This window comes from Cricetulus griseus, chromosome 5 (genome assembly GCF_003668045.3).
Source record: "Cricetulus griseus strain 17A/GY chromosome 5, alternate assembly CriGri-PICRH-1.0, whole genome shotgun sequence".
Taxonomy (NCBI): Eukaryota; Metazoa; Chordata; class Mammalia; order Rodentia; family Cricetidae; genus Cricetulus; species Cricetulus griseus.
In genome coordinates, this window is record NC_048598.1 from 54694532 (window position 1) to 54720163 (window position 25632).

Consider the following 25632-nt stretch of genomic DNA (forward strand, 5'->3'; position numbering starts at 1 on the left):
TGTAGCTTTGGTGCCTGTCCTGGAACTTCTCTGTAGACCAAGCTGGCCTAGAACTCACAGAGCTCCACCTGCCTCTACCTCCCGAATGCTGGAATTAGAAGCATGCTCCACCACTACCTGGCAAGACACACATATTTTTTTAAAAAAATATTTATTTACTATGTATACAGTGTCCTGTCCATATGTATCTCTACAGGTCAGAAGAGGGCACCAGATCTCATTACAGATGGTTGTGAGCCATCATGTGGTTGCCAGGAATTGAACTCAGGACCTCTGGAAGACCAGCTAGTGTTCTTTTATTTTGTTTTATTTTTCCAGACAGGGTTTCCCTGTAGCTTTGGAGTCTGTCCTGGAACTAGCTCTGTAGACGAGGCTGGCCTTGAACTCACAGAGATCCACCTGCCTCTGCCTCCTGAGGGCTGGCGTGTGCCACCACTGCTGGGCCCAGCTAGTGTTCTTAACCACTGAGTCATCTCTCCAGTCCCAGCACACAATTTGTTTTTGTTTTTGTTTTTATTTTTGTTTGTTTGTTTGTTTTGTTTTTCAAGACAGGGTTTCTTTGTGTGGCTTTGGAACCTGTCCTGGCACTCACTCAGTAGACCAGGCTGGCCTCAAACTCACAGAGATCCACCTGTCTCTGCCTCCCAAGTGCTGGGATTAAAGGCATGCACCACCACTGCCTGGCCACACGCATAATTTTTAAAAAGGAAATTTGGACTGGAGAGACAGCTCAGCTATTAAAGGATAGGCTCACAATCCCTCCCCCAAATAAAAGAGAAAAAAAGGAAAAATTATTAGCAATTAATTGATTGCTAATGTTTAAAATTTAAACCCCACAAGGATGGAGGACATCTCTGGGAATGAAGGCAATTGGGGAATACTATGGCCTTTGGAGCCATAGTAATCTTTGGAGCATAGAAATCACTTGACTAGTTTATTGTGTCCTGAGTATGCAGGAAAATAATGGCTAACTCAGGTGACAAGGCATATGAAAATTTATCTTGTAGTTTAGAGGCAATCAGAAAAGATATCAAGAGGGCTAGATGCAGGCACTTGGAGCCGAGCTGCCTGTGTTCCAATAACTCAAAACCCACTGAACTTACTCTGTTAAAAAGTCCTGTTCTAGTTAAGGCCTATACACCCAAGTGTATTTTAAAAATCTGTGATTTGGCCAGGCATTGGTGGTGGCACACCTTTAATCCCAGCACTAGGGAGGCAGAGGCAGATGGATCATTGTGAGTTTGAGACCAGCCTGGTCTACAAGAGCTAGTTCCAGCCTCCAAAGCCACAGAGAAACCCTGGCTCGAAAAAAAAAAAATCTGTGATCTGAGCTGGGTGGTGGTGGCACACACCTTTGATCCCAGCTCTCAGGAGGCAGAGGCAGGCAGATCTCTGTGAGCTCGAGGCCAGCCTGGTCTACAGAGCTACATAGAGAAACCCTGTCTCAAAAAAAAATTTAAAAAAAATCTTACAGTTAGGGAGAGTAGAGTTCTCTCGCTGTACATACTGACGTCTTACTGCAGAAACCATATCCCAGTGCAGACATGATGCGATGGTCCATCAGGAAATGCTTCAAACTCTCTGTGGCCATCATATTCCTGTGGTTCTTCATCATCCTGGAAGTACCTGAGGAAATTGAAGATATCCAAAAGGTGATGATTATTCTTTGGGAAACTGGGAATGCACAGTGGGAAAGGGTGAGGACAGGCAGGTTGCCCAAGGAACCTGGCCTTTCCTTCTAATCCTTTCCACTTGGGAGCTGGAGGCTCTGAGTGGAGCTGGGGTGTGGATCTCCTCACTATTCCACAAACTAGCTACATTGATTTGTCACCTTTCTCAAGGTAAGGGAGAAAGCAAACACTGCTAGAGCTCATGAATCTTTTGGCCCATGGCCAGGCACTGGTGCTGGACTCCTTCTAAAAGAGAGAGTCACTTTACCTCTTCCCCTAAAACAGAGCATGGGAAGCAGGGAGAAATAAAGGCTGTTGTTTTATGAAAGGAGATATGTGTGTGCACATACATACATACATACATACATACATACCTACATACATACATATCCCTTGTTAATGATCCAGGTGATCAAGCATGACCGTAAGAAGAACCCCAAATCTCTAGAAGACTGGAAGACCATCACCTCCAAATATCTGGGAAAAGTCCACCAAAGAAGAAAGAGTGAGTACCAGTAAGGGAGGAGGGTGTCCTGGGGAGAGGAGGATCATCTGAGGGAAGAGAGCAGGAGGAAAGGTGGAGCTGCATCCAGGGACACTTGGATCTGGATGACAGCTCCCTCCCCAGTCCCAGCACATGGACAAGTCAGGGGTATGATAAGAAAGAACAGAGAAAGGTAGTTGTTTTAATAGGCAGAACCAGGGGGTGAAGGGATAGTTCAGTGGTTAGGAACACTTGCTGTTCTTCCAGAGGACCTGAGTTCAGTTCCCAGCATCATACACACACACACACACACACACACACACACACACACACACACACACACACACGCACGCAGGCATGCACACACACGCAGGCAGACTTTTCTGTGTCCTACCAGTCAGCTCTGTCCTGCCAGCCATGAAATAACCACACAGAGACTTATTATTAATTATAAATGCTCAGCCAATAGCTTAGGCTTGTTACTAACAAGCTCTTATAAATTAAATTGACCTATAGTTTTTATCAATAATCTACCACATGGTGGTACATTTTTTCAGCACAGCATATTCCTCTTGCTTCTCTTTGTCTTCTGATAACCCTGCCCTCTTCTACCCTGTGCTGTCTTTTTGTCTGCAAGTCCACTTAACCTTTTCCTGACTACCTACTGGCCAGTCAGCTCTTTATTACCCAATAAGAGTAATACATATTCAGAATGTACAAAGTTTGTTCAATAGTGTGTGTGCACATACAAAAAACCTTTAGAATAGGTGGGTACAATGTGTTGACCACATATTATTATGAAACATTTCTAAACATTACATTGTGTATACACTCCTCTGCAATACTACACATGTTTACATTGGTTAAACAAGGAGCATAACTCCATTTCAATCTGCAATTATGATCATGCTCTAGGAATGATGGTTATGTGGTTTTTGGTGGTGGTGAGGAGATGCAGAATGGATAATCATGTGGCTTTTTGTTTATTGATTTTGAAACAGAGTCTCACTGTGTAGACCAGGTTGAATTCATAGAGATCCACCTGCCTCTGCTTCTTGAGTGCTGGGATTGAAGGCATGCACCATTGTGCCATGCTTTTTGTTTTATTTTCCATTAAGTGAAGACATGTGTCTGTCTGTGGCTATATGTACATACATACAAGTACCCACAGAGGCCAGAAGAGGGTATCAGAGTCCCTGGAGCTGCAGCTACAGGCAGTTGTAAACCTACCAGGTAGGTGCTAGGAACTGAACTCATCTCTGTGGATTAGTAGGCACTCTTAACCACTAGGCCATTTCTCCAGACCTTAGGTGACCTTTTTTTGGAGGGGGATGGCGCCAGCCATTGTTTTTTTGTTGTTGTTTATGGGTATATAGTATATGGATATGTATGTATATGTTTGGTATAGGTATAAGTATGGATCCCCAGGAGCTGGAGTTGCAGGTAGTTGTGACCTGCCTGACTTGGGTGCTAAAAACTGAACTCTGAAATAGCCTCAAGCTTTCTTAAATACTGAGCCATCTCTCCACTCCACCAGCCTATTTATTTATTTATTTTCATAAAGAGTCTCCCATTGCAGCCTAGGCTGGACTCCGCCTTACTAAGTATTTCAAGCTGGCTTTGGACTTGAGATCCCTCACCTCAATGTCCTTGGTGCTGGGATTAGAGGTATGTACCACCATGCCCAGAAACTGTGTGGCTTTGCAGCATTTATGTAAGAAGGAAGAGAGATCAGTTACAATGTTTAAAAGAAGAGTGTGGTTAAGATTGTCTGATTAAACAAAATATATAAAAATGAAAGAAGCTGGGCAGTGGTGGTGCAAAACTTTAATCCCAGTACTTGGGGGCAGAGGCAGGAGGATATCTGTGAGTTCCAGGACAGGCTCCAAAGCAATACAGAGAAACCCTGTCTCAAAAAAAAAAAAAAAGAAAGAAAAGAAAGAAAGAAAGAAAGAAAGAAAGAAAGAAAGAAAGAAAGAAGAGCAATCACTAGATTAAAGAACATTTGGGACAGGAGGGTCTTAGAGCAGACAGCTCAAATCCTTTGGCTTCATGTGTTTTAGGACTAAACTCAGGGCTAAAAGGATTTGGCCAACACAACAGTCAGAAGTGGCAGAACTGGGGTAAGAATCCCAGGCTCCCAGTTGGGGAAATGGAACAATGTAGGTTGAGTGCTTTCCCAGAGTGTGTATCTCAGCTTTATAAAGCAACCTGGGGAAGAAAGGGTTATATCAGTTTATGCCTCCAGGTAACAGTCCATCACCCAAGGAAGTCAAGACAGAAACTCAGGCAGGAACCTGGAGGCAGGAGCTGGTGTGGAGGCCTTGCAGGAACACCGTTTATTGGTTTGTTCAGTTTGCTTTCTTCTAGACTCCACAACCACCTGCCCAGGGATGGCACTGCCAGCAGTGAGCTCAGCGCTCCCACATCAGTTAGTAATCAAGAAAATGACCCACAAACCTGCCTACAGGCCAAACTTATGAAAACACTTTCCCAATTAAGATTGCCCTTTTCCAGGTGACTCTGGCTGGTGTCACGTTGGCAAAAAACAAACAAGACAGAATGTATGAAATCTGGCATTCAGTCCTTAGCACCTGAAAGGCAGAACAAAACAAAAACATGGGTTCCTGGTTTTTAGAAAAAGTTCCCCCCAAATACCTGGGTTAAAGGGGACCTTTGGGAAGATGAAATGAATAAAAGGATAAAAGCAGAATTATAATAACCATAACAAAAAGTTAATATTTATCAAGTTCTTAATCCACAAGCTTCAAGTTTTAAAAAAAGACTCAGAAAGGATGGATAAGGCATGTGCCACCACTGTCCATCTATAAATTAATCTTTTAAAAAAAAAAAAGAGTAGCAATAATAAGGGTCTGGAAAGATGGCTCAGCAGATAAGAGCACTGGCTGCTCTTCCAGAGGTCCTGGATTCAATTCCCAGCACACACATGGCAGTTCACATTCATCTATAACTCCAGTTCCAGGGGACCTGACACTCTCACACAAGCATACATGCAGGCAAAACACCAATGCACACAAAATAAAATAAATAAATCTTTTTTAAAAGTTTTTTTTTAAGTAGCAGGAATGTACATTCCCTCTGCCAAGTACAGAAAAATACCCCAAATAACATTCTCTAATCTTTAAGATTCATTTATGTTGTGTATTGTGTATACACATGTGTGTGGATGGGTGTCCATGGAGGCCAGAAGAGGGTTGGATCCTGGGAGCTGAAGTTATAGCTGCTGTGATTCTCCTAACATGGGTGCAGGGAACCAAACTTTGGTTCTTAGCAAGAACAGAGGATGAGCCACCTCTCCATCCCCATTCCCTATAACCCCGAGGTTTATTTTATTTTATTTTATTTGAGACAGGGTCTCACTATACTATGTAACCCATACTGAACTCGTGATCCTCCTGCCTCAGCTTCCCTCGTACTAAGACTGGATTACAGGCATGCCTCACCATGCCTTGCTTCTTTAGTCTTTTTGTTCACTCTCACCGCCAGCACACACTGACAGTTGTCCCTGTTTTACCTCTTCTTAGCCTGGCTGACAGTGGGGATCTCCTCAGTGTCACGACAGGGTCAGGGTGGCCTCTTGGATACCCTGGCTTCCCTGTACCACGCCTCCTCCACATCTGAGCAGAAGCAGTTAACAGTGCTAGTTCACCTGGCAGAGTCTGACTCCACCTGGCTCAGGAAAACTGTTCACCATATTGCAAGCCTCTACAGCTCCCAGATCTTGACAGGGCAATTGCTAGTGATCCATGCCCCATCTCATACCTACCCTACTGTGACAGACAACCAGAAGGAGCTCTCTCAGGGGCAGATCTACTCCAAGCAGAACATAGACCACGCCTTCCTCATGAGCTTTGCCACAAATCTCTCTAATTATTTCCTGTTGATAGAGGACAATGTCTTTTGTGCCCCCAATTTTGTCACCCACATTCGCTCAAAGGTAATCAACAGGATCCCCCACACATGGGTACTCCTCGAGTTCTCTAATATGGGCTTCCTTGGCAAACTTTTCCACAGCAGGGACCTTCCTCTTCTGGCCCATTTCCTCCTCCTCTTCCACAAGGAGCGACCCCTGGAATGGCTGATCCTTCATTTCCGTACCCTCCTGGACCAGCAAAATGTAATCTTCTGTAGACCTTTTCTCTTCTACCACAGGCTATCTCACCTCAGTTTTGAGAACAAGACCTTAACGGCCCAGGAAAATGGTCCTTGTGGTCCTGATGTCCTGCCTGGAGTTGTTTTCACGGACATGAGGTTCTCTGGTGTCCATTCCCCCCAGGAGGCCTACACTCTGGACGAGTCCTTCTTTTGGACTTACAACGTCAGTACAGGCAACTATGTGACAATGATTCTGAACCACCCAGCGAACCTGAACAGAGTGCAAGTACAAACAGGCTCCATCACGGATGGAAAATACATCCTAGAAAAAGGACAGGTGGAGCTAGGCTACCAGCCTGAAGGAATACCCCCAAATTGTACCAGCTTTACCTTGCTGGGACGTCTTGTACATGGGCAGATGGATCAGATCATTCTGGAAAGCTCGGGGTACCAAGTGAGCTGCGTGAAGCTGGCAGTGAATGCTAATCAGGCCGGTGGTCTCATGATCAGGCATGTCTACCTCTGGGGGGAAAATGCCTAGAACAGAAAGGCTGATCAGAGCTGATGGTATATCAGAGCAAACAATTAAAGGCTTGAAGCCATTTGACTCTAGCCACTATGAATGACATCAGAGAAATCCAAGGGAATAGCAGGCAGGAAAAGAAGGCCCTGCCATTTTTATTTATTTATTTTCAGTGCCACTGAAACGTTAGGAAACATTCTTTCCTTTTTCTACCCAAACAAGCCACTCAAGTAGGATTCTGTTGTTGTTCTTTTACTCTGACAAATGTAGCTTTGCCAAATTTGGGGAAAGGCCTTGGTCCCTTTGAGAGTCTTTACATTCCTGGGAGGCCTGGATCTCCCTGGGCAGGGTATGTGTGTGTGAGCATGCTTTCATGTTCTCAGAGGTGGGGTGACTGTAAGAGGGTCAGTGTAGAAAGCATACCAAATTTTGTTCTAATGCTGGAGATTGAACTCTGGGCCTGGAACATGATAAGCAAACACTCTGTCATTGAGCCGTCCCTAGCCCCTGAGGAGTCATTAGGACCTAACATAAGAAACAGCAAGATGGCTCAATGAAGAAAAGCTCTTGTACAAGTCTGGCGACCTGAGTTCTATCCTGGAAACAATGGACTCCAGAAAGTTGTTCTCTGACTCTGCACACTCTATCAAGTACATTAATAATAATAGTAATAATAACAAATAATAAATCAAGAAAAAAATTTTTTTGGTTTTTCGAGACGGTTTCTCTGTGTAGCTTTGGAGCCTATCCTGGCACTCACTCTGGAGACCAGGCTGGCCTTGAACTCACAAAGATCCGCCTGTCTCTGCCTCCCGAGTGCTGGGATTAAAGGCGTGCGCCACCAACGCCTGACTTGAAAAATTCTTCAAAAAGTTTTCTCTTTCTCTCTCTCTCTGTTTTGTTTTGTTTTGTTTTGTTGAGACAAGATTTCTCTGTGTAGCCTTGGCTGTCTTGAAACTCCATTTGTAGTCCAGGTTGGCCTCAAACTGAGAGATCCACCTGCCTCTGCCTCCCGAGTGCCGGCATTAAAGGAGTGTGCCACAGCCCAGCTTGCTTTCTTCCTTTTTTTTTTTTTTTTTTTTTTTTTTTTTTTTTTGACAAGGTCTCACTATGTAGCTCAGGAAGACCTCAAACTTGAAATCCTCTTGCTTCCACCTCCTGGATGCTGGGATTGCAGAAGTGTGCCACCATATCAACCCTGATATATACTGCCATATATTGATAGATGACAGACAGACAGACAGTTACATATGAGAGAAGTTACCTAAAATGTCAGTTGGCAACAGGATTGCTGTGACCTAGGTCCTCCTGAGGCTAGCAGCTCCTTGGTTTACTTACCTCTTGCAACCAAAGGCGGAGGAGAGTTCCAAGGAGACTCCTTCAGCTGATAGAGGTGGCTTTGGAGAAACCTTATCACTGTCGCCATCAAGCTACCTATAGTGCCTACGCCACCCTGTGATATGACGCCTAACCCTCTAGCTCTACCTCCAAGTAGCCTCAGTCCGGTGGACCTTGAGACACTCAAACACCCTGACTCTCTCACCCAACCAGTCCTCAGACATGTTCCGAAGCAGACATGATCCAACTTTTCCTCACTCAGGCTGAGATGCTATGTGGCTGATATGGGGGGGGGGGGTCAGGTATCTTTGGGGACCAGCAACTTGACCCTGGTCAATCTGAAAAAGTAGGGCATCCAGACTGCAAAATGGAAGTACAAGTCCCTCCTGCATTGTGTCTGGGGATCCCTTCAGGTCAGCTCAGCTCTTTCTCCTCCTGCTGCCTGCATCTTTATCAAAAGCAGGGGCCTCACATTTTCTGGAATTGCATTATAGAGGAATGGCATTCATGTTTCATAGTCACTTTCTGCTAAGAAAACCCATGGCCAGAAGTGACACAGGCTCTGGCTGCCATGTTGACAACTGATGGGTGCCACAACTAAAACGACTCTAGGAACATCCCACTGTGACCCAGCAGGAACTACCCCTTGTCCTCTTGCAGAGACAAGGTCTCACTCTGTACCACAGACAGACCTGGAAATATGTAGTCCAAGACAGCCTCATATTTACAGCAATCCTGCTTCAGCCTCCCAAGTGTGGGGATTGCAGGCATGCCTGTCCCCCTCTTTCGGATAGCATTATTTTAATTTTTTAAAAAAGATTTTGTTGTTGTTGTTTTTTTGAGACAGGGCTTCTCTGTGTAATAGCCCTGGATGTCCTGGAACCCGCTATGTAGTTCAGGCTGACTTCAAACTCAGAGGTCTGCCTCCTTCTGCCTCCCCAGCGCTAGGATAAGAGGTGTGCACCACCACTGCCTCACTAAAAAGATTTATTTTAAAGCGTTGACGTGTGTGTGTGTGTGTGTGTGTGTGTGTGTGTGTGTGTGTGTTGTGTAGGTACATATGAAAATGTAAACTGCATTTCTACCAAGTAAACCCAGGAGGGGGAATCTCGATATTACTGAGGTGGAGGTGCTGCTGGGTGGAACAAGTCGGCTCTTCTCTGGTTACTAGAGTTCAACAGACAGTACAAAAGCTTTAGCATCTCCCAAACCTGGGCTTTAATTCCAGCTAACTTACTAGCTGAAAGATCTCACTGGAGTTTGTTTCTCCATCTGTAAAACAGGAGTTCCATCTACCAAGCAAGCTTGGCATGTGAATGAAAGGAATTCCTGCACATAAGTGCTGGGGTTAAAGGTGGTGGTGCCACACACCTTTAACCCCAGCACTCAGGAGGCAGAGACAGGTGGATCTCTGTGAGTTGAGGCCGACCTGGTCTACAGAGTGAGTTCCAGGGCAGCCAAGGCTACACAGAGAAAAAAAAATACAAATAAAAATAAAAAAGGCAGGCAGTTTACCCTCAGGGCATGGGCTTCTTTACTTAGCCTTTAACATCAGTCAAGCTCTGTCCCACCTCCTGTATGCTTTTGTTCCCTGATGAAACATCCTCGGCCTAAGCCTTCGACCTGCTGCACGAACCCTGTTCACTGGGTTTGAAGAGGGAGTCTTAGACAGGCCCAGGCATGTAGGACATTTCTTTCATTGCTAGTGCTGCCCCAGGTGAAAAGGGAGGGGCAGGTTTTTCCAACTAAAAGGAGTCTCTCCCTTCTGGTTGGACTACTTCTAGAAACCTGAGATTCAAGAAGCAATATTGTCACCAAGAGGGCTAAGAGATAGGGCAGAGAAATCAGGTTCCTTGGATTTCCCACAAGTAACATCACCTTCCTTCCATCAGTGTGGGTGTAGATAGGCATCTGCCAGTTGGAGAAGGAAGGGTAGAGTGATATAGTCTAGTTGTTCAAGACCACTGGGTCTGGGTGTAAGACAGAGATATCATCTCTATACGGTTGCTATGGCAATCAAATGTGATTAATGTGTGAGAGCTTAGAATCCTAAAGCAAAAAATACTTCACATGGGATCATGACATTACCCAATTTAAAGTTCACCAGGGGGCTGGAGAGATGGCTCAGCCAGCAGTTAAGAGCACTGGTTGCTCTTCCAGGGGACCTGGTTATTTCCCAGAATTCACATGGTGGGTGGTTCAGAACTGTCTATTACTCCAGTTCCAGAGGATCCAGTGCCCTCTTTTGGCTTCTGCAGGTTATTACACACACACACACACACACACACACACACACACACACACACACACACACACACGGTGCACATAGGTAAATACAGGCAAAACAACTAAACACATAAAAATAAAGGTGAAAAATAAAGTTTTAAAGTTCTTCAGTGGCTTTCCCATAGCTTCCGAGTTACAGATTTTTTTTTTAACAACTTGCTAAGCTCATGGCTAACCACTGTCTGTCTCAAGGCTCTTGTAGTTCCTTCTGTGGGTCCGAGCTCCTTTGCATATGCTGTTTTCCAGCCTGAACCACCTCCACCTTGTTTACCACTTGTCCTCAACTTTTATATGCTACCACAAAGGCCACCAAGGTCAGGCCCTCTGTTATTTGTTCCCTTTGAACCTTCATCCTCTATTTTGCACAAGTCTACAGAGGTGTGGCTGTTTAGGGTTCATAATGCCCTCTTTAGAGCCCAAACACATGCTTCCTGAGCTTAGAAATTGCACGTCTGCTCTCATCATCATTATGTACCTGAGGCCTCGCAGAGGACTTGACACATAGCTGGTATTTCATCTGCTGGAAAAACAAAAAACAAAACAAAACAGCAATCAAATCAGTGGGAACACCACCTCCTCCAGTTTTCCAGTCCCCTTAGCCCCAAGTGTGAGGTAGCCACAGTCACTGGCTACCCCAAGCACTCAGCCAGCCAAGCGCCTGCCTTGTCTACCAGAAGAATTCAGAAAGGTGTCTTTTCCCATGCCCATCAAAACTCAAAATATTAACTGAAGAACCAGCCTGACTCCATCTTAGGCTTAAAAGATATCTTACAGTGAAGACAAACTAGGTTCAATCCTGTTTATAATTAAACCTGTTTCTCAAGGATTGGGCTATGCCCCACCTGTCACCTTAACTACACATGGTTCTGTACCACCTGTTCCAGGAATGGCAATCACATCATTTCAAAAGTTGTTTAAAACCATCTTGCAACCCTACCTTTATTTCAAAAGCTTATACGACCACCCATGAGTACCTTGTTATGACTCCCTAATTAAGTCCACCATGCAACCAGGTCTTTGTTTCAGGAGGAACTAATTGTTATGCTTATGTCCTTCCTGCAACCTGGCCTATTTTGCCAGCCAAGTCCCCCATTTGGAAACCCCCTACCCTGGAGCTATAAAAGCCTTGTCTACCTCACATCCAATGCTGATCTCCCGAACTTCACATTAGGGGGAAGCAGCCTGTGTACACAAATAACACATCTTGCTTTAATTTGGCCATGATGATTTGGGTCTGTGGTCTCTCTCCTCCCATTCTTGGGATTAGCATTAATCACTCGCGTCTTTCCTCTAGACTCCTCTCAGAGACCCTGGAACTTAGCCTATTTACACACCATCTTCAGGTTTGGGCTGTTCTGTGGACTGACTATTCACCAGTCAGCAAATGTGCAGATGCCACCTTCTCTCCATGTTAATCATACGGCAACTCCTGGCATTCCAGGTCTAGTTGTGTGCTGTCCTAGACATCAGACCACGGACACTTTACAAAACAGCTGGCATCGTGAGGTATCCAAATTACCATCTGTGTCAGACGCTGTGCTAAGCGCTTCCAGTGCCTCCCTCGGCAGGGCTCAGCTTAGCAGGCTCTGTTTACCTTATTTTACCTTTGAGGTTTGTAATTGAGGTATGAAGTGGATGAGACACACAACCTTCTCACACCACTATTAAGCTGTGTGGACTTGGATGGGCTTCTGTAAGAGCCCAGCCTCCTTCCTGCTCAGGAGCTACACTCAGAGGCAAGACAGGTACTAAGTAGGCTGAAGTTATCTAGACCCAAGTTCAGTCAGCAGCTGGGAAGGGTTGTCTCCCAGAGCTAATTTCGAGCTTTCACCTCTGGGATCATGTCTGAGATGCACAGACTCCCTTGTAAGAATGAACTCTCACCTCCTTGGTAACTATCACAGGATCTACAGGGATGATGATGAAACAAGAAACAAATACAGGTCTGGGGATCTACGTCCATGGCAGAATGCTTATCCAACATGTACAAGACCCTAGGTTCAATTCCCAGCCAGGGGGTTGGAGCAGAGAACAGGCAATCAAAATGTACTCAAAAGAAGTGTCAGGAATTCTAGTCAGTGAACTTGGCCTCAAGTTTGCTAACTTCAAGATGTTAGGGAACATTTTTTTTCTAAGCTATATTTTGTTTGGGCCTAGATGGAGTGTCAGGATGAGGAACAATTTTTAAAATATGCACCATCTGATCGTCCTGTTTCCTCAAATGTCTGGGGCCCTAGGGCTGTGGTTTTCAATTCTGGCTGTACATTTGCTTCATTCAGGAAGGTTATAAAAAACAAACTTCGGCCGACTCTGGGATCAACTCCACAGTGGTTCTAGGGTAAAGCCGGGGACATCAGCACTTTTTTTTAAATTAATTTTTATGTGCATTGGTGTTTTGCCTGCATGTATGCCTGCATGTGAGGCTGTCAGATCTTGGAGTTACAGACAGTTACAGACAGTTGTGAGCTGCCATGCGTGTGCTGGGAATTGAACCCAGGTCCTCTAGAAGAGCAGCCAGCACACTTTAATCACTGAGCCATCTCTCCAGACCCCCCATCTGTAGTTCTTAAAAGATATCCCTCTTGGGAGCTGGAGATCTGGCTCAGTGGTTAAAAGCACACACAGTTGTTTAAGAGGACCTGAGTTCATTCCAGCACCCATATTTATAACTCCAGCTTTGGGGGCTCTAATGTCTTTGGCCCCTGCAGGCAGCCCACACATGTGCCCATACACACCATTAAAAACAATAAAAATAAATCTTATTTTAAAAAAAAAAAGGCTGAGTGGTGGTGGTACACACCTTTAATCCCTTGGGAGGCAGAGGCAAGTTCGAGACGAGCCTGGTCTACAAAAGTTAGTTCCAGGACAGCCTCCAAAAGCCATAGAGAAACCCTGTCTTGAAAAACAAAAAAACAAAAGAAAACAAAAAAGCATTTGTTGCTTTTGAGGACCTGAATCCAATGCCTCCTTCTCATCTCTGAGGGTACCAGATACCAGACATGCATGTGGTTCATGGGTACAAACCCTCCCAGGGATTTTGATGTAAGCTGCAAAAGTCTTTTTGCTTGTTTGTTTTTTGTTTTGTTTTGTTTTTTGAGACAGGGTTTCTCTGTGTAGCCCTGGCTGTCTTGGAACTCACTCTGTAGACCAGGCTGGCCTCGAACTCAAAGGTCTGCCTGCCTCTGCCTCCTGAGTGCTGGATAAACCATGTGTGCCACCACTGCCCCGCCGGCTGCAAAACTTTTATGAAGCACAGAATTTCGAAGCTCAAGACAATCAAATCTTATCCTATCACTCTGTTCTTTGTACCCTGAAGAGGAGGGAGTTGAGTTCTTGGCAGGGCTTATCTGTCCATATCTAGTCCTCACATCCTGTTGTCCTGTTGGCTCTTTTTTGTTTTGTTTTGTTTTTGTTTTTTTTGTTCTTCGAGACAGGATTTCTCTGTGGCTTTGGAGGTCTGGAACTAGCTCTTGTAGACCAGGCTGGTCTCGAACTCACAGAGATCCACCTGCCTCTGCCTCCCGAGTGCTGGGATTAAAGGCGTGCACCACCAACGCCCGGCTGTCCTGTTGGCTCTTGATGGCCACAATGATATTGCTGTGTGTGCATGCCGTCAAGAGGAGGACTTGAGCCAGCTGTGCCTACAATCTCAGCACTTGAGAGGCATCTCAGACATGATCCCAGAGATGAAAGCTCGAAATTAGCTTTGGGAGACAACCCTTCCCAGCTGCTGTCATGTGCTGTACCTCAGCCATTTGTGCTTGCCTGGCTGATGAGGATCTGGCTAGGGAGCACTCCGGTGCTAGCATGGCACTAGTCTCAGTTGTCTCACTAGCCAGGAAGCAGGGGATTCCATGGAGGGAGAGCTGCTGCTGTTATTTCTGGTGCCTATTTCAAAGGCAGCTTGCATTTTGATGTTTCTGGGGTCCAAGAGCTACCGAAAGGCTTTATGGAAGACTCCTGTGCTTGATCTACAGCTCCTGGCTGTGTCGACTTGTAATGGTGGGACTATACCCAAAACAAAGGCATTTATACCGTAGCTTCCTCACAATAGCAACGCTGTGCCTTATGTGTTTCTGACTTATTTCACAATCTGTATTTTAAGCCTGCAAGCAGCAGATCTTTTGGTCTGCTCTAAGGTTAGGCCTAGGTTCTAAATACTACCAACCACCCAGGATTGTGGCCTGCTTTACCCTTGACACAATTCCCAATTACTGGTGTGTAATTGCTTTTTTTCGGGGGTGGGGGGTGGGGTGGTGTTCTTTGTTTGCTTGTTTGGTTTTGGTTTTTTGAGACAGGGTTTCTCTGTGTAACAGCCCTGGATGGCCTCAGAGATCCACCTGCCTCTGCCTTCTGGGTGCTAGGATTAAAGGCGTGCGACCCCATTGCTCGGCTTGGGACCGGGGTGTGTATTCTTGTTCCCAACCAGTCCATTAAGTGTTGGGATTCAGTTACTTTTGAGTTTCTTCCATACCTCACCCCTTCCCAGTTTCTAAGAACCAATGTGGTGTTAAGTGTGCTGCTTCATTCAGAGGACTAGCTAGCTCTTGCGTGAAAAAGATCTTAGGGGCAGACAGTAGGCTGTGATGTCTGATGTCTTTCCACCTAAAGCAGCTGGTGCTCTGAAATCATGGAAGCAGAGCAGAAGAAGAATCCTGTCTTTTCTATGCCCCTGCCTTTGACATATCCTATACTTGAACTCAGTAGTCCAGTAATGCTTAACAGACTGTTGTACTTAATGGAATTATCTTTCTACACTTAACATTAGAAAATGTAAAAATAAAAAGGCTTTGAAGAAGCTACACACTTACCTTCAAGGGCAACAGTTCTCAACCTGCTACCTACCACATGAAGTATTTACTACTTCTATTTATGTTAATTTCCTATGTCTAATGGAACAAATCACCATGTCTGTGCCTCAGAGCAGTAGAAATTGGTTCTTTCAGAGTTCCGAAAGCCAGAAACAGGAAATCATTGTTCTCAGGGTCAAAAATCCAAGTGTTGATGTTAAGTGAAAAAAGAAACCAGAGACAGACAAAAATGAGAGAGAGAGAGAAAGAGAGAGAGAGAGAATGGTTCTATGTAGGCCTTTAATCCCAACACTCAGAAAGCAGAAGCAGAGGCCAGCCAGGGCTAAATAGGAAGATCCTGTCTCTAAACAGATGACTTTGCCCTTGTCATTTTGCCAGGGCTGCTGTAACAAAGTACCAAATGCCAGGTGACTTAAGACAGACCTCCTGGCTGAAGACTGGGAGACCTAGGTGGGTGTCAGCAGGGCAGGCTCATGGGGCGGGGTGGGGGCTTATGGGATGGGGACTGATGCGGGGGCTCCTGGGTTTAAAGTGGGAGCTTATGGGGGTGGAATGAGGACTGGTGGGGGGTGGAGTGGGCTCATGGGGGTATGGTTCTGAGCCTCTCTCCCTGGCATTCTCCCTGTGTGCACATCAGATCTGGGTTCTTCTCCTCTTTAAAAGATGATCCTTTTTTTTTTCAATCTTTACAATTCTTTTATTACAGCTGGGCATAGTGGCTCATGCCTTCAAACCCAGCACTTGTTTCAGGACAGCCAGGGCAGTTACAGAGAAACCCTGTTTCAGAAAACAAAAGCAAAAACAAATAATTCTTTTATTACATTTATCAGTTTAGTTGAGGGGCCACACATGTCACGGCATATTGGTGGAAGTCAAATGACAACTTGCAGGAGTTGGTTCTCTCCTTCCAGTGTGCAGGTCTCTGGGATTGAATCAGCTTTGACAGCCAAGTGCTGTTACCTACTGAGCCTTCTTGCCAGCCTTTTTTTTTTTTTTTTTTTTTTTTTTTTTTTTGAGACAGCATCTCATTATGTAGTTTTGACTGTCCTGGAACTCACAAAAATTAGCCCGACTCTGCCTCCTGAATATGGGATTAAAGATGTGCACCATCACACACACCTGGCTGTAATGTAATGAAAAACCATTTTTCATTACATTTGTGTGTGTGTGTGTTCTCTCCCTCCTCCACATGAACCCCAGGAACCCAACCCAGGTCATCAGCCTTAGCAGCAAACACCTAACCCGAGGAGCCATCTTGTTGGACCCTCCTTTTTTTTTTTTTTTTTTTTTAAAGATAGGGTCTCGTGTAGCTAAGGCTGGCCTCAAATTCACTGTGTAGCCCAAGATAGCCTTGCTCCTGCCTCTGCCTCAAGAGTGCTGAGATTACAGGTGTGTGCCACCCTACCAACTGAGACACATCCCCAGCCCAGTTTCTCTCTCTGTAAGGACACTGATATTTTAGACTGGGGCCACCCTAATCCAATAGTTTCTCCTCTTTTTGCTCCTTTGTTTTTTGAGACAGGGTTTCTCTCTGTGGCTTTGGAGGCTGTGCTGGAACTAGCTCTTGTAGACCAGGCTGGTCTCGAACTCACAGTGATCCACCTGTCTCTGCCTCCTGAGTGCTGGGACTAAAGGCGTGCGCCATCACTGACCGGCTAGTTCCTCGTCTTTACTTTAGAAAACATCAAGATTTATGTTTAGTTGTGTGTGTGTGTGTGTGTGTGTGTGTGTGTGTGTGTGTGTGTGTTGCACATGCATGTATATCTGAGTGCCCATGGGGGCCAAAGGAGGTTGAGAGTCCCAGTGTGGATGCTGGCAACTAAACTCAGGTCCTCGAGAAGAGCAACAAGTGATTTTTGGCCTCTGAGCTATCTCTCCAGGTCCACCATCTTTAAAAGTAGCTGTAAGGACCTTATTTCCAATAAACACACATTCTGAGAGACTAGGGATTAAGACTTCAACAGGTGGTTTGGAAAGACTCAATTTAATCCATGATACTTCTCTCTTTCTCTCTCTTTTAAAGATTTCTTTTATGTACATTGGTGTCTTGCCTCCATGTATGACTGTGTGAAGGTGCCAGATCCTCCAGAACTGGAGTTACAGACAGTTGTGAACTGAGATATGGGAGCTGGGAATTGAACCCTGGTCCTCTGGAAGAATGGCCAGTGCTCTTAACTGCTGAGCCATCTCTCCAGCCCCAAGATACTTCTCAATGAGTCTGAGGTCTTTGTGTATGTGTGTGTTGATTTTATTTTTAAAACCTGAACTGTCAAGAGGCCTCACAATTTGTTTTTTCTCTGGAAGTGGCCATATAAAGTCTGATTATGCTAAGTGTAAGAGGGTGAATGTAGACAGAGTTTCTGTTCTGCCTGATCCTGCAGCCTTTTAGACCCAAAATAAATACACAGAGGCTTATATTAATTATAAACTGTTCGGTTGATGGATGACTCCGGTTTCTTATTGGTTAGTTCTCTCTAAATTATGAACCCACTTCTATTAGTCTATGTATTTCCTTGCGGTCTTAGCTTACTAAAGAATGCTCAGTGTCCTATCTTCTAGGTAGGTAGCTACATAGCATCTCTCTGCAGCTCCCTCTCTGTGTTTCTCTTCCCAGAATTCTCCCAGTCTGATATTTTCTGCCTGGCTACTGGCCAATCACCATTTATCCATCAACCAATAAGAGAAACATATATTCACAGCATACAGATGGACCTCTCCCTTCAGGTGAGAGACTGGAAAGGAAGGGCGTTCTCCCCAGCCTTCCCAACTAAGGCCTCAGACATAGGTGCAGCCACCTTGGTTTGCCCTAGCCAGTCCCACAAGGTAAACCACCACCACCTAGTCCTGCCCAAGTTACAGGATCACGAATGGAGAAAAGATGATGATGGTTATAAACTAGGGTAGTTCTAGGGTAGTTCTTTTTTGTTTTGTTTATGAGACAGGGTTTCCCTGTGTATCTCTGACTATCATGGAACTCAGTCTGGAGACCAGGCTGGCCTCAAATTCACAGAAATCCACCTGCCACTGCCTCCCAAGTGCAGGGATTAAAGGAAAGTTTATAACATAGCAAGAGATAAGTACAAGAAGGGCCTTCCATTTGCCGCTTGATCCCTTCTGCAACTGTCAGTGCCAAGTGTCTGCCTATCGCCCAGGGAAGTTCTTGGGTCTTACTGCTGGCTGAGTGTCTGGGAATGGGGACAAAGTTGAGACTGTATAAAATGGACAGCCCCCCTCTGACCTACCTAAGAACTTCTTCATGCCTGGGTGAAAAGCTGGGGCTCTGGGAGAGCAGGGGAGGGACAGAGGGGACTGAGGGGTGCTTTGTCCAGGTGGGCTTCCAGCCAGAGCTTGGACGCACAGAGCAGACTGTGTGAGCTCCAGAACACTCAAACCTCAGGGGGTAAGAGGAGAAACACAGTATTGAGAGGCCTTGGCCCTTAGGGAAATTGGAATAATTAACCATTAAGAATGAATGTCTTCAATTAAGAAAGTCTTCAAAAGAACATAATTGGGGAGAATGAAGAGTTGTAGAGACGCACAAAGAAGTGATTTTGTCGACTGGGAAAGGAGGGTTATTATACGGAAAATGGTGATGGCAGGGCAGGTGCTTGAGTGCGTAAGGCCCCTTTCCTCCATTGTGGAAGGTTACAATCACAGGGACTGACGATCGCCAAACTAGGCAGGGCTTACTGAGTTTCAGCACCGTGTGGCTGCCCCTCCCAGTCACTTCAAGGTAAGCATTATTGTCCTACTCTTGTTTTATAGAGCAGGAAACTGAGGTCCAGCAACATGGCCAAGAACATAGAGTTATAGGAATCAAATGTAGACATTCTGGCTTCAGAGTCTGCACTCTTATTCATGATGCAGCTGAAGTATAGCAGAATGGATATCCACACAGGTTCTTGTGCCTCCACAGAGCCTGAAACAAAGCAATTAGGCGTGGCTTGGGCTTGGGCTAGAAAGTGCATCCAAGGCGCACAGGCATGGCAGTGGGATTATTCCTTAGTGGGATACTCCTGGCTTTAAGGGCCAAACGGGCCAGGATTTTCTGCCTGCCCCTCCTTTAATTGTCACTGCATGAAATCCTTTAAGGGACTTGCCCACTGTCTTCCCAGCAACTTGGAAGTAGTCACTTTCAGGAGAGACAGTCTCACACCTCCTAGGGGCTTGTCTGAGACAGGCAGGGAGCCTGCTCAGACTTGATGGGGGACAAGGCAGACTCCAGATCAGCAAGGCGGGTGGGGTACATGGGTGGGAGAGCTATAGCTCACACACCCTCAGTGTTCAGGTTCTTTCTGTTTGTTTTGTTTGTTTGTTTTGGTTTTTTGAGACAGGGTTTCTCTGTATTGCTTTGGAGGTTGTCCTGGAACTAGCTCTGTAGACCAGGCTGGCCTCAAACTCACAGAGATCCACCTACCTCTGCCTCCCGAGTGCTAGGACTAAAGGCATGTGCCACCACCGCCTGCCCTGTCTGGACTCTGTAGATATCCCATAAGAACAGAAATGTGAGATCCTCAAATGAGGACCAAACCCAAGTTCAGACTCTCAATGGACAAAGAAGACATTACTTGCCCAGGTCCTAACCATTCTGTGTGAGGAGTGGGTCATTGTCCTTCCCACAGCTGCTGCAATGCACTATCTTTTCTAAGACCAAGGACCAGGAAAAGTTGAAGAGGGGAAAAGGAACAGCATGCTTCCTGCTGGCTCCCTAGAATCAAGGGAACCTCACACTATGACTTCCTTCAGTCAAGTCCGGCCAATCGAGAGGATGTGTTCAAATCGATCATTGAGCAAGCATCCCCAGACTTCCTCAGGGCAGTCAGAGTGCTCCAGGAAGTTGCATAGGGACATCTCAGCTTGAGGGTGAGGTCCGGAATTTTGTCAGTTATTTGGTTTCAAACATGCCCTCCCATCCCTGAACAATGAAGCTGAGTCATTGTGAAGCAAGGTGCCAAGAACATAGGGAATCACATACATTAGTTGCCATCAGGTTTCAGCGGTTCCCCCATCATTCTCTGTCCATAACTCAGCACTCCAGCACCTATCTTCCCGTACCAGGGCCCAGTCTGGGCATCTAACTAAAGCACCCATTCTTGAGCCCAGCAAGGTGGCTTGGCTGGGCAAGGGTACTTGCTGCCAAGAGTGATAACCTACCTGACTCTACAAGGTGGAAAGAGAAAAGTGACTGCATATTGTTCCGTGACACCCCTCCCCTCCCCCCGCTGCTCCTCCACACACATTTAAAAAAAAAGAAAAAGAAAAACAAAAATCAAACCCCATCACACTCTTCCCTCAAAGGCCCACATGCTTTGGGAACACTGTCTTTTCACCTCTCAGTCTGAGCCTTTGAGCAATGAGACAGAAATGTCTGCCTCTTACTGGGACACTCTGTCTATTTTTTTTTAAGATTTTATTTATTATGTATACAACGTTCTGCTTCCATGTATATCTGCACACCAGAAGAGGACAACAGATCTCATAACGGATGGTTGTGAGTCACCATGTGGTTGCTGGGAATTGAATTCAGGACCTCTGGAAGAGCAGTTGGTGCTCTTAACCTCTGAGCCATCTCTCCAGCCCCCACTCTGTCTATTTTTCACCAGCTTCCCTTGCACATTCAGCATGGGTGCTAGGGAGCTACTTTGTTGTAAGACGGTAAACTGCCCCCTCTGTCTTGATCCTTCCTGGCCTGCCAGCCAAGTATTCAACCCTCAAGATCCTGCCACGAGCCCACCGTCTACTCTGCTTCTGGAGGTCGTTCACCTGTCTACTCAGAGTGGTCACATTGCACCGAGATTTGCTTACACAGCTTCCTCTTCCAAGCTGTGTTCCCTATGTAGCCCAGACTCATGGCAAGTAGGTGTCATGTCCTTTGTGCTAGAGACCCCTTAGAAACGGCCATGTCAGAGGATTCTAGCTTCTTATCAAGTCTCAGGAGTGTATACGTGTGTGACAGAGGCTGCTTTTTTGAGACAAGAGTCTTTTTTATGTAGCTCAGGCTGAATAGGAACCTGAAATTCTTCTGCCTCTCCTTCCCAAGTTTGTATATGTTCTTGGAAGGGTGGGGTGAGTAAATGGAATGGTGGGAGGCAGTTTCACTGTGCTTCTTAGGCTGGCCTTGAACTCACTATGTATGCTAACACTCTTATCCGCTCTCCCTCCAATTCTTTGCTTTTTCTGTCTCCCTCCTCGTATTTCCCACCTCGCCTCTTCCCCCCTCCCTCAGTGCTCAGCTACATTCTCAGGCCAGAAGCCTGCTTGTTAATTTCTGACATAGGTCAGGAGCTTTGGACGGACCAAAGTTTAGGTCAATCCTCTGTTTTTTTTGTCCTCAGATTATCATTCCAAGTTTTCCACGGAGCCAGCTGGGGAATGTTAGAAATAGGTGATTCTGCCTGTAGAAAGTCATCCAAGGCCAGGTTCATCTGCTGCAGGTTTTGGTGAGTGAGAAGAATCATGATCATGATCACTTAGAGCCCCTTAGTAAGATTCACTAAGGGTCAATAGTGTCAAACTCAATTCTTTTTTTTTTTTTTTTAAGATTTATTTATTAAGTATACAGTGTTCTGTCTGCATGTATGCCTGCATGCCAGAAGAGGGCACATGATCTCATTACAGATGGTTGTGAGCCACCATGTGGTTGCTGGCAATTGAACTCAGGACCTCTGGAAGAGCAGTCAGTGTTCTTAACCGCTGAGCCATCTCTCCAGCCCTCAATTTTTTTTTTAGATTTATTTTTATTACTTTATGTGTATGAGTATTTCACCTGTATGTATGTCTGTTCACCATGTTCATGCCTGGTGCCCAAGGAGGTAGTGAATCTCCATGTGGGTTCTGGGAATTGAACCTGGGTCCTTTGCAAGAACAACAGTTGCTCTTAACCACTGAGCCAGTTCTCTAGCCCCTCATACTCAACTCTTCAGGCAAGAATTTCTCTTCTCCATCCTCACCCCCTCAAGGCTCCTAATATCAAAAGAGACTTGGCAAGACTGTCTCCCAGGGACTCTACCCTATCAAGAGTTTATAGAAGTAGGGTGTGGGGGTCAAGGCAAGGTGTAGATTTAACAGACTGTTTCTGATTTTTATTTTAATTTTCAAATTTCATTTCATTTGTTTGTTTACTTACTTTTTTTTTTGCTTTTGGTTTTTCAAGACAGGGCTTTTCTGTGTAGCTCTGGCTGTCCTGGAGCTTATTCTGTAGACCCAGGCTGGCCTTGAACTCTCTCCAGCGCTGGGATTAAAGGTGTGCACCACCACATCCAGTTTTGTTCCTGCTTATTTTAAACTGTGAGAAAAGAGAGCTGAGCCAGAGGCAGGAGGATCAGGAGTCAAGGTCATCTTCAGCTATACAAAGAGTTCAATTACAGTTTGGGGTACGTAAGGCCCTATCTCAGAACAGCCCATTCCCACTCTTCTCAAAAAGAAAATAAGGGTGTTAGGAGGTTGTGGGGAGTGTAGAAAGCCCCAATTCTGTGAGGTCCTAAGTGAATGTATATCGTTTGGCATGGGCATGGCCATGTCAAGGACCCTAGTAACTTCTAACCTAGAGAGAAACTGCAAAGCATTCCCTGTATTCCATGTGAGGATGCTGATAGTGTGTGCAGAAAATGTCCACCATGGCTTTCTCCACCCTGGATGTGATGTCTAAGGCCTGAAGACCACTCCCCTGCAGAGGCTGCTCCCATGGAGGTTAGTTAAACTGGTCTCCTAGGTCCAGCTGTATACCATAAATCCTCCCTTCTTGTCTATCTACATGTAATAACCCTGCCTCCTTGTTCAGCTGTGTGCCATGACCCCGAATCTCTGTTCAGCCAGGTGGCAGCTAGTTTATCAAGCATGGCCTAGCTTGTTCTCTGCACTTATCTAGCTTACACTATGGAAAATTCATCACAAAGCGTGCTGAGGTTAGGTGTCCAGCCTTCTGGATCCTTTCCTTCCTGTTGCCCAGGGGACCATGTAGGAGGCATGGTCTCTCTCAAGATATAAACTTATAGGCTATGGATGAATTCATGTACCCAGAGAGAGGGAATGTTGACAGAGATGTCTAATCCCAGGGTTTGGTGAGATGTCTCAGAGGTAAAGGCATTTGCTGCCACCAGGTCCAATGACCAGAGTTCAGTCCCCCGGATCCCTGTGGTAGAAGAAGAAACCAACTCCACAAATTGTACTTTGACCTCCACACATATGTTGTATTATGAGAACTGTAGCAAGCACACCCATGCACATATACACTCACAAACACACACTAAACAAACAAACAAATATAAGAAAGAAACCTCTAATTCCAGCACTCAGGAGGCTAGGGCAAGAGGATCCTACATTCCAGGACACCATGGCCTACAGAGAAAGATTTGTCCTCAAACAAATAAACAACATTTAAGGACAACTTGGTAAGTTTGAATATTTACTTGGTATTCTTTTTCAAAAAGTGTGTGTGTCTGTGTGTATATGTGTGTGTTCTCTGTGTGTGTGTGTGTCTGTCTGTGTATATATGTGTGTGTGTTCTGTGTGTGTGTCTGTCTCTGTGTGTATATGTGTGTGTGTTCTGTGTATGTGTGTGTCTTTGTGTATGTGTGTCTGTGTGTGTCTGTCTCTGTGTGTATATATGTGTGTGTTCTGTATATGTGTGTGTCTGTGTGTATGTGTGTCTGTCTCTGTGTGTATGTGTGTGTATATGTGTGTGTGTGTGTGTGTGTGTTCTCTGTGTGTGTGTGTGTGTGTGTGTGTGTGTGTGAGCACGTGTATATGCCACAGCATGCATGTGGCAGTCAGAGGACAACTTGCCAGAGTCAATTCTCATTTTCTACTCTGTGGGTTCAAGGGATGGAGCTCAGGTCATGAGACGTGGCAGTTGTTTCCTTTACCTGTTGAGCCACCTCATCTGTCCTTATTTGGGGGAAGCACCATTAATTTTTATTAGGAATAGAAATAGATGTGGAACTAGAGAGAGGGGGACTCAAGGGTAGAGAGCTTACTGCTCTTACAGAAGACCTAAGCAACTCCCAGCACCAACGTGACTCATAACATAACAGCCTGTAACTCCAGCTCCAGGGGATCTAAATCCTCTGGCCTCCTAAGGCACCTGTAGTCACATTCACATACAGCCCCCCACAGACACAGACACCAAGTTAAAAATAATAAAATCCTTTCAAAATTAAATAAAAATAAAATAATCCCTAAACATAAATTTATTTCATAATTAAGGTTGTTTTCCCTCCTTAAAAAAAAATGGTTGCTTCTAGCCAGTCCCACTGAGGGCATAAAGTTCACTGGTTCCCAAAAGCAGTGAGTCTTCCTCAGAGCAGCTAAATTGTTTTCTAATGTGGGAACAGCCACAGTGAGTCCCAAGACACACTCGCCAGCCTTTGCAATCTGAGCTACAGAACAACCCCTCATAACAAATGGCGATTATCTGTAAACCCAGGGGTCCTTGCCTCCTATCCAGCTGTGGTCACATCCATAGCAGTGTCACAGCCCAGGAAGACAGAGTATGCTTTCTAAGGCCACTGCTGCCTTGTTTACTCTTTCTACAGTCTGCCAGATAGCAGTGGCTCTCAATCTGTGGGTCACGACCCATCAGGGGTCCCATGCCAGATATCCTATTCATCAGATGTTTACATTATGATTCACCACAGTGGCAAAATTACAGTTATGAAGTAGCAACCAAATAATTTATGGTTGGGGGGTCACCACAACATGAGGAGTTGTATTAAAGGGTCACAGCATTAGGAAAGTTGAGAACCACGCTGCTCTAGAGCAAAGGCCATAAAACTTCAACTTAGTTCTATGCCAGCACCTTAGGAATGGGCTGGGTAACGAGGTGGGGATTAAATGAGTTTATTACTACAAGAGGAAATGACAGTATTCACAGGTGCAGAACACAAGAAGCCTTTTGACTCCTACATCCCCTAATCTGATGAGGGCCATTCTGTATTTCCCAAAATGTTCTCTCAGCCAGGTGCGTGTGATGCATACCTAGGAGGATCTCAAGTTCCTGGTTAGACCTATCTACAAAGCAAGATACCAAGGAGGTGGAAGAAATTCCCTTCAGATGGCGAGCCCAACCTGTGTGGCTATGCCCTTGGCATGTGTGAATGAGGAAGCCACTCCCTTGGCTTCTGGCCCAAAGGCCTCACTTCTCTGACAGTTCAAGGGTTACCTGCCCTATTCTTCTCATTCCTAGTGCATTTGTGTCTCCTGGGATTTCTCTTAGAGACCTCTCTGGTCACATTCTAATCCTTCTCTACACTCTCAGCTTGCTTTGAGTCCCGAGGGACACCAGATTACAAACTGGATGCTGGACTTGAACTTAAGGGCAGCAATAGCAGCATTCACACCTAAAGGCACTAAGTTTTCACAATGGAGCAGATGGCAGGCAATGTACTTGCCATTTTTGGCCATCTG

At 45.5% G+C, this 25632-nt stretch overlaps 1 protein-coding gene across 1 annotated transcript; it reads left to right on the forward strand.

The window, feature by feature from the left end:
* Positions 1–1544: 1544 nt before the first annotated feature.
* Positions 1545–6957, forward strand: LOC100761144 (alpha-1,3-mannosyl-glycoprotein 4-beta-N-acetylglucosaminyltransferase-like protein MGAT4E). The gene is made up of 2 exons (XM_035445831.1): positions 1545–1652; positions 5738–6957. Exons 1-2 carry the CDS (start codon positions 1545–1547, stop codon positions 6809–6811), a joined length of 1182 nt encoding a protein of 393 aa, XP_035301722.1. The 3' UTR covers positions 6812–6957.
* Positions 6958–25632: the final 18675 nt, after the last annotated feature.